Genomic DNA, 9,858 nt, shown 5'->3' on the forward strand with positions numbered 1-9,858 from the left:
ATACTACCCAAAGCAATCTATAGATTTAATGTGATCTCTATCAAATTACCCATGACATTTTTCACAGAACTAGAACAAATAACTCAAAATTTTATGTGGAGCCATAAACGACCCAGAATTGTCAAACAATAATGAGGAAAAACAACAAAGCTGGAGGCATAAATCTCTCAGACGTCAGACAATGCTACAAAGCTACAGAAATCAAAACGGTGTGGTATTGGCATAAAAATATACATCTGAATCAATGGAACAGAATAGAGAGCCCAGAGATAAACCCACACCCCTTTGGTCAACTAATCTTCAACATAGGAGGGAAGGATATACAATGGCGCTTCTGGTTCCAGCTTTGCAAGAGCATGTAACATAAACATGAAGCTGCTCACCCACAATCTGCTGAGTTTGCATGTGTGGGGAGTCAGGTCCTGTGGCTTCCCTCTGCATCTCCAGGCCACTGAGGTCCATATCAACCCTGTGGAGTTCAACCCAAACTTCGTAGCATGTATGATACACAAAGTGGAGTGGGAAGTGCTTCTGGAGGCTGCCAACAGCCTGCATCTGATTGAGGTGCACAAAGAGATAATTCAGGGATATAAGCATGACAAGAAATTTCTGAGAAAGAGGCACCATATGCTGCTGGAGGTGAATGTGTTGGAGGGCATCCTGCAATGCCCAGAGTCAGGATGTCTATTCCCCATCAGCCACAGGATCCCCAAAATGATGGCTGTGTGGTGAGGAAAGTGTGTTAGTTGCTCAGTCATGTTTGACTCTTTGTGAACCCCTGGACAGTAGCCTGCCAGGCTCCTCTTTCCATGGAATTCTCCAGGAAAGAATATTGGTGTGGGTTGCCATTCCCCTCTCCAGGGGATCTTCCCAACCCAGGGATGGAACTTGGGTCTCCCATGTTACAAGCAGATTCTTTACCAATTGAGCCACCAGAGAAGCCTGTGATGAGGAAACTGAGACTTAAAATTGTGCCAGGCACCAGTTTTTCACTCTATGATCACGTGTATCTTTGTTTACATGTATCTTGTTTGCTACTCTTATCCTGTGTATCCCTAATCCTTGGCCTATTGACACAACAAACATACTATGTTTTTGAGCTCGATATTATATTTTTTTCTCATTAAAGGTTCAAAACCAAAAAGAAAAAGAATGTACAATGGAGAAAACACAGTGTCTACAGCAAGTGGTATTGGGAAAACTGGGCAGACATATAAATCAATGAATTTAGAACATATCCTCACATCACACACAAAAAATAAGCTAAAAATGACTTAAAGACTTAAATGTAAGATATGATACCATAAAACTCCTAGGAAAAAAAATAGGCAAGCATTCTCTGACATAAATTGCACAAATGTTCTGTTAAGTTAGTCTCCCAAGGCAATACAAATAAAAGCAAAAATAAGCAAATAAGATCTAACCAAACTTAAAAGCTATTACGCAGCAAATGAAACCATAAAAGAAAATGAAAAGACAACCTATGGAATGGGAGAAAAAAAACTTGCAAAAGATGTGACCAGGGAAAGCTTAATTTCCAAAATATACAAACAGCTCATATAACTCAAGAACAACAACAATAAACCCAATTTAAAAAAAAAATGGAGAGAAGACCTAAATAGCTGGGCTTCCCTGATAGCTCAGTTGGTAAAGACTCCGCCTGCAATGCAGGAGACCCCGGTTTGATTCCTGGGTCAGGAAGATCCACTAGAGAAGGGATAGGCTATCCACTCCAGTATTCTTGGGCTTCCCTTGTGGCTCAGCTGGTAAAGAATCTGCCTGCAATGCAGGAGACCTGGGTTCGATCCCTGGGTTGGGAAGATCCTCTGGAGAAGGGAAAGGCGACCTACTCCAGTATTCTGGCCTGGAAAATTCCAAGGACTGCATAATCCACGGGGTCTCTAAGAGCTGGACACAACTGAGCAACTCTTACTTTCACTTTCTGAAGAAGACACACAGATGGCCAACAGGCACATGAAAAGATGCTCAACATTGCTAATTGTTCAGTGCAGTTCAGTTCGGTTCAGTCACTCAGTCATGTCCGACTCTTTGCGACCCCATGAATCGCAGCACGCCAGGCCTCCCTGTCCATCACAAACTCCTGGAGTTTACCCAAACACATGTCCATCGAGTTGGTGATGCCATCCAACCATCTCATCCTATGTCATCCCCTTCTCCTCCTGCCCCTAATCCCTCCCAGCATCAGGGTCCTTTCCAATGAGTCAACTCTTCGCATGAGGTGGCCAAAGTATTGGAGTTTCAGCTTCAGCATCAGTCCTTCCACTGAGCACCCAGGACTGATCTCCTTTAGGATGGACTGGATGGATCTCCTTGCAGTCTAAGGGACTCTCAAGAGTCTTCTCCAACACCACAGTTCAAAAGCATCAATTTGTCGGCACTCAGCTTTCTTCACAGTCCCACTCTCACATCCATACATGACTACTGGAAAAACCAAAGCCTTGACTAGATGGACCATTGTTGGCAAAGTAAAGTCTCTGCTTTTTAATATGCTGTCTAGGTTGGTCATAACTTTCCTTCCAAGGAGTAAGCGTCTTTTAATTTCATGGCTGCAATCAACATCTGCAGTGATTTTGGAGCCAAAAAAAATAAAGTCTGACATTGTTTCCACTGTTTCCTCATCTATTTCCCATGAAGTGATGGGACCAGATGCAATGATCTTAGTTTTCTGAATGTTAAGCTTTAAGCCAACTTTTTCACTCTCCTCTTTCACTTTCATCAAGAGGCTTTTTAGTTCATCTTCACTTTCTGCCATAAGGGTGGTATCATCTGCATATCTGAGATTATTGATATTTCTCCTAGCAATCTTGATTCCAGCTTGTGCTTCACCTAGCCCAGCGTTTCTCGTGATGTACTCTGATTGTTAGAGAAATGCAAATCAAAACTACAATGAGGTACCATCTTAGACTGCTTAGAATGGCCATCAATAAAAAGTTTACAAATTACAAATGCCGGAGAGGGTGTGGAGAAAAGGGAACTCTCTTGCATTGTTGATAATAATATAAATTGGCACAGCTACTATGGAAAACAGTATCAGGTTCCTTAAAAAGCTAATAGTAGAGATGCCATATGATTTCACTCCTGGGCATATATCTGCAGAAAACTCTAATTCGAAGGATACATACACCTCAAAGTTCATTGCAGCAGCTATTTACAATAGCCAAGCCATGGGAACAACCTAAATGCCCATTGACAGATGAAAAGATAAAGATGTGCTATGTAGACATAATGAAATACTACTCAACCATGGAAAATAATGAAATAATGCCATTTGCAGCATTATTATTCATGAATGGCTCTAGAGATTTTCATACTAAGTGAAGTAAGTCAGAAAGAAAGACAAATACCATATTATTGTTACTTATATGTAGAATTTAAAACATGACACAAAAGAACTTACTTATGAAATAGAAACAGATTCATGGACATAGAAAACAAACTTTTGGTTGGCAAAGGGGAAAGGTGGTGGGGGAAGGATAAATTATGAGTTTGGGATTAGCAAATACAAACTACTATATATAAAACAGATAAATCACAATGTTCTATGTATAGCATAGAGAACTGTATTCAATATCATGAAATAAACCATAATGGAAAAGAAAAAGTATATACATATATATAACTAAATAACTTTACTCTACACCAGAAACTAACACAACATAGTAAATCAACTATACTTCAAAAAAAAGAGTAAACAACTTTGAGGTACAAATTGCACATTTAAAGTGTACACTGTTTTGACATATGTACATACCTGTGAAACCGACACTCCCACCAAGATACTAAACATATCAAGCGTACTCCATTACTCCTCAAAGTTTTCATGAACATTTATGTTCCATGAACGTTTATGAAAACCAAATCTTCAGACTCCTAGGCTGGTGCTGCTTCTCTTATACCTGAAGGAAATTTGTGCTTTTGTGTTACTGACCCATGTTATATGCTACTGCACATTTATGGAAAAGAACATAATTGAAAATAAAAGATTTTATTTATAGAAGCCCCAACATATACTACAGACACCATATAAAGTCTACCATTCAGTGAGACATCCTGCCTGCTTCCTGATGAATCATCCAAAGTCATTCCAGAGAACTTGCCCTTGGATTCTGGGAGGTAACCAGGTTTATTGTGTCTTCATAATAACTTCCCTTTTTGCTCTCTGCTTATGCAACTTTAAGCAGAAGTCTTGCCATTTGTTATCTCAATTTCTTCCTCTTTATCTCAATTTTCTTCCTTTTTTTCTGTGAGGGTGGTGGTGAAGTTCCTGTGCTTCTAATGTAAACTGTCTGGGTTCAAAACCCACTTCTCTCACTCACAAACTACAGAGCTTTGGGCAGGTTATCCCTCTGCAAAGCCTGGTAGTTTGACAGTAAATTCTTGGTGAATGTTACATACAACTTTTTCCCTTGTAAACTGGCTTATATACTATTCAGCCCACATGGCAGAGATGTCCAAATCTCCTGTCTGATAGGGTCATCCCCTCCCACATCTCTAGGTTTTACATCTGTATCTTTAAAAGACTAGTTTATTAAAAGCAGAATCCCAGCCAACACAATGTTCTAAATTGGAAAACAATTACTAAAACTGATTTTACTTCTATATTTCTTTCTGGAACTAAGTAATATTTTCATGTAAATCTATATTAAAGCTTTTCTTTTTGAGATACATACATATATGGGAACACTGGATGTGAACTAGTTAGTTGCTACGGAGAAGGCAATGGCAACCCACTCCAGTACTCTTGCCTGGAAAATCCCATGGACGGAGGAGCCTGGTAGGCTGCAGTCCATGGGGTCGTGAAGAGTCAGACACGACTGAGCAACTTCACTTTCACTTTTCACTTTCATGCATTGGAGAAGGAAATGGCAACCCACTCCAGTGTTTTTGCCTGGAGAATCCCAGGGACGGGGGAGCCTGGTGGGCTGCCGTCTATGGGGTCGCACAGAGTCGGATACGACTGAAGCGGCTTAGCAGCAGCAGCAGCAGCAACAGTTAGTTGCTAAAAAGCCTCTTGATGAAAGTGAAAGAGGAGAGTGAAAAAGTTGGCTTAAAGCTCAACTTTCAGAAAACTAAGATCATGGCATCTGGTCCCATCACTTCACGGCAAATAGATGGGGAAACAGTGGAAACAGTGTCAGACTTTATTTTTTTGGGCTCCAACATCACTGCAGATGGTGATTGCAGCCATGAAATTAAAAGACGCTTACTCCTTGGAAGGAAAATTATGACCAACCTAGATAGCATATTAAAAAGCAGAGACATGACTTTGCCAACAATGGTCCATCTAGTCAAGGCTTTGGTTTTTCCAGTGGTCATGTATGGATGTGAGAGTGGGACTGTGAAGAAAGCTGAGTGCCGACAAATTGATGCTTTTGAACTGTGGTGTTGGAGAAGACTCTTGAGAGTCCCTTAGACTGCAAGGAGATCCAACCAGTCCATCCTAAAGGAGATCAGTCCTGGGTGCTCAGTGGAAGGACTGATGCTGAAGCTGAAACTCCAATACTTTGGCCACCTCATGCGAAGAGTTGACTCATTGGAAAGGACCCTGATGCTGGGAAGGATTGACGGCGGGAGGAGAAGAGGACGACAGAGGATGAGATGGCTGGATGGCGTCACCGACTCAATGGGCATGAGTTTGGGTAAACTCTGGGAGTTTGTGATGGACAGGGAGGACTGGCGTGCTGCGATTCATGGGGTCGCAAAGAGCTGGACACGACTGAGCGACTGAACTGAACTGAGCTAGTTGCGACAGAATTAGTAGTTTTGCTTTTAAAAAGTCAAATCAGATGTACCTTTTGTTACTGCTCTATAATAAACCCTTAATGTACATTATTACATTTAATCCTCACGTCTCCACACTGAGTAAGCTGAGGAGGAAGAGGATGCATTGGTCTTGCTGTCTTATGTGGCAGAAGTGGATGAGGTAGAAGGGGAGGCAGGAGAGGCAGGAATACTCAAGGCAACACAAAGGAAATACACCAGTTTCTATCTGACTTTTTTGTTTTTTCTTTCTCTAAAAATGTTCATATACCACAAACCACATGATATTCTGTAAAATGAACACTTAGGCAATAATGATGGAGACACAAAAAAAGTCTCAGACAGTTCTTGCCCCAGTTTTTAGATTTTCACACATAGAAACATACATAAGTTTACTACTTCAATGATGATTTACTATTAGCATGATGATTTACCACTCACTAAGTGAGAGAGAATCATAAAGATCTTCATCCTTGCCTTCACATTGAGTAATCTGGGAAGGAGCAGGAGGAGGGGTTGCTCTTGTTGTCTTAGGGGTGGAAGAGGTGGAGAAGATGGAAGGGGAAGCAAGAGAGACAGGCACGCTCAGTGCAACTTTAAGGAATTACTGTAATTTCTGAATTACTTTTTTGCTTTTTCATTTCTCTAAAAATGTTTCTATATGGTAGCCACCACAATTTGCTTTAGTTTCAGTGCCCATATCATAGAAGTGCCGAGGCCATAAAAGAAGTCGAAAGTAGTCTTAAATAATTGGAAACTTTCTGCCAGATTGTCTTATGTCAATTTGTTTTCTGGCTCCACTTCTTCTACATCTTCTTCATTTTCTGGTCTTGGTTCAGAAGCACTCTTTTCCACCAAGTCATCTTCTGTTAATTCCTCTGATATGATGTCTACTAGCTCTTGAATTTCTCCAAGATCTAGATCTTGAAACTCTTCACTCTCCCTCGATACCTTTGTTGCCATATCCATAATCTCTTTCATGATCACCTTGACTGGTTCTGTTGTAAATTCTGTGAAGTCATGTACCTAGACACAGTTTTCTCCAGCAGGAATTTATCCTTTCAGGTTTTACGGCTTTCAGGGCTTTTTCTACAACAGTGATGGCATGTATTTAATGGTCTAATCCTTCCAGACTTTTATGATGTTCTATCAGGTTTCTCTTCCACAGCACTGACCATCTTTTCCCTAAAGTACCATACATAATGAGGTTTAAAGGTCCTTGTGACCCCCTGATCTGGGCTTCCCTGGTGGCTCAATGGTCAAGAATCTGCCTGCAATGCAGGAGACATGGGTTTGGTCCATGGGTCAGGAAGATCCACTGGAGAAAGGAATGGCTACCCACTCCAGTATTCTTGCCTGGAGAATTCAATGGACAGAGGAGCCTAGCATGCTCCATGACAGTCCATGGAGTCACAAGAAGTCAAGACACGACAGAGCAACTAACACTTTCACATGACCCCCTGATCTAGAGGCTGAATTACAGACATTGTGTCTAGGGGCAAGTGACCACTTCAACACCTTTGGTGTTGAACTCATGAGGTCTGAAGTGGCCAGAGGCATTGTCCAGTATCAAAAGAAATTTCAAAGGCAATTACTTACTGGCAAAGGTACTTCCTGACTTTAGAGACAAAACATTGATGGAACCAATCAAGAAAAAGTGTTCTGGTAATATAGACCTTCTTATTGAAAAACCAAAAGACTGGTGTTTATCTTTTCCCTTTATGGTTTAGGAGTTAGCAGCTTCATAGATAAGGGCAGTCCTGATCATAAACTGGACTGCATTTGCACAAAATAATAAAGTTATCTCATCCTTGCCTTAAATGCTGGTGCTCACTTCTCTTCCTTACTGATAAATGTCTTTTGTGGCATGCCCCTCCCGCTGCCAGAACAGAATACTTTTGTCTGCATTAAAAACTTGTTCAGGTAGACATCCTTCCTCCTCAACGATTCTTTTAATGACAACTTTTCTGCTGTCTGTTGCTGAGCAGAAGCTTCTTCTCCTATTACCTTGACATTTTAAAGCCAAACTTCTTTTTTAAATTATCAAACTATTCTTTGCTGACATTAACTTTTCCAGCTTTAGGTCTTTCACCTTCCTTTTAAGTTGTCATATGACTTCATTTTTTCTGGAATCATATTAGACTCCATAGATAAGTCTTTCTTATAGCAATACTTCACCCACACAAAAGGGTTACATTTTCAATATGAGATAAAAAGGCATTTCATCAACAGTGCAAAGTTTTGCAACAGTTACAAGTTTCTATAGTGCAGCAATGGTTTCATGATTTTCCTTTTCTAACAATGGTCTTTACACTGGATTTATGTATCTTGAAATGGTGGGTAACCACAGCTGCAGATCAAACAGATCAATTTATGCTTCATATCAAACAGTTCAAATTTTTCTTGTAATATAATAACTCTGCTTCTTGGAAGAACTTCCAGGATCATTAGCACCGCTTGTATGGGTCTCGTGTTATTCAAAGTTTATGGCATTGCACTAAACACGATGAAAAATCTTCAAAAACCATAAGAGATTGTTTTTTACTGCAATATAGAATTTACTAGAGACACAACTGCTCACATGGAGATGTTTAGTGTCACATAGCATTTTACTTGCAACACGAAACACTAGAGTTCATCGTTATAGCAACAGGAGGTAGCTATGAAATTATTAAAGTAGTACACTACGTGTATTTTGAACTTTTTATAATAGATTTGTATATGTTTTATAGTTGTTGTATGTTCAGCCACTAAGTCAAGTGTGACTCTTTGCAACTCCATGAACTGCAGCACGCCAGGCCTACCTGTCCTTCACTATCTTCCAGAGTTTGCTCAAACTCATGTCCATGAGTCAGTGATATCATTCAGCCATCTCATCCTCTGTCACCCCCTTCTCCTCCTGCCATCAATCTTTCCCAGCATCAGGGTCTTTTCCAATGAGTTGGCTCTTCACATCAGGTGGCCAAAGTACTAGAGCTTCAGCTTCAGCATCAATACTTCCAGTGAATATTCAGAGTTGATTTCCTTTAGCTTTGACTGGATGATCTCCTTGCTGCTCAAGGAACTCCTTAGAGTGTTCTCTGGCACCACAATTCAAAAGCATCAATTCTTCGGTGCTCAGCCTTTTTTATGGTCCAACCCTCACATCCATACATGACTACTGGAAAAACCAGTTTTTACTACAGACCTTTGTCAGCAAAGTGATGTCCCTGCTTTCTAATACGCTGTCTTGTGTTTGTCAAAGCTTTTCTTCCAAAGAGCAAGCATCCTTTAATTTCATGGCTACAGTCACCATCCACAATGATTTTGGAGCCCAAGAAAATAGTCTGTCACGGTTCCCACTGTTTCCCCATCTATTTGTCATGAAGTGATGGGACCAAATAGCATGATCTTCATTTTTGAATGTTGAGTTTTAAACCAGCTTATTCACTCTCCTCTTTTACCCTCATTAAAGGGCTCTTTAGTTCCTCTTTGCTTTCTGCCATTAGACTGGTTTCATCTGCATATCTGAGGTTGTTGGTATTTCGCCCAGAAATCTTAATTCCAGCCTGTGATTCATCCAGCCTGACATTTCTCTTGATGTTCTCTGAATAGAAGTTAAATAAGTAAGGTGACAGTATATAGCCTTGACGTACTCCTTTCCCAATTTTGAACCAGTCTGTTGTTCCATGTCCAGTTCTAACTGTTGCTTCTTGACATGCATACAGGTTTCTCAGGAGACAGATAAGGTGGTCTGGTATTCCCATCTCTCTAAGAATTTTCTACAGTTTGTTGTGATCCACACAGTCAAAGGCTTTAGCATAGTCAATGAAGCATATGTTCTTTTGGAATTTTCTTGCTTTTTCTATGATCCAGTGGATGTTGGCAATTTGATCTCTGGTTACTCTGCCTTTTCTAAATCCAGCTTCAACATCTTGAATTTCTTGGTTCATTTACTGTTGAAGCCTAGTTTGAAGGATTTTTTTAAGCATTACCTTGAAAGCATGTGTAATGAGCACAGTTATATGGTAGTCTGAACATTCTTTGGCATTGCTTTTGGGGACGGGAATGAAAACTGACCTTCTCCTGTCCTATGGC

At 40.4% G+C, this 9,858-nt stretch overlaps 1 protein-coding gene across 1 annotated transcript; it reads left to right on the forward strand.

Moving 5' to 3' along the window:
* Window positions 1-369: 369 nt before the first annotated feature.
* On the forward strand, window positions 370-732 carry LOC122442491 (multifunctional methyltransferase subunit TRM112-like protein). Its single transcript, XM_043470353.1, has one exon. It carries the CDS (start codon window positions 370-372, stop codon window positions 730-732), a length of 363 nt encoding a protein of 120 aa, XP_043326288.1.
* Window positions 733-9,858: the final 9,126 nt, after the last annotated feature.

This window comes from Cervus canadensis, chromosome 5 (genome assembly GCF_019320065.1).
Source record: "Cervus canadensis isolate Bull #8, Minnesota chromosome 5, ASM1932006v1, whole genome shotgun sequence".
Taxonomy (NCBI): Eukaryota; Metazoa; Chordata; class Mammalia; order Artiodactyla; family Cervidae; genus Cervus; species Cervus canadensis.

Bases quoted from the DNA above. Each gene is read 5' to 3' on its own strand.
- LOC122442491 (XM_043470353.1), top strand. From the start codon at position 370: ATGAAGCTGCTCACCCACAATCTGCTGAGTTTGCATGTGTGGGGAGTC.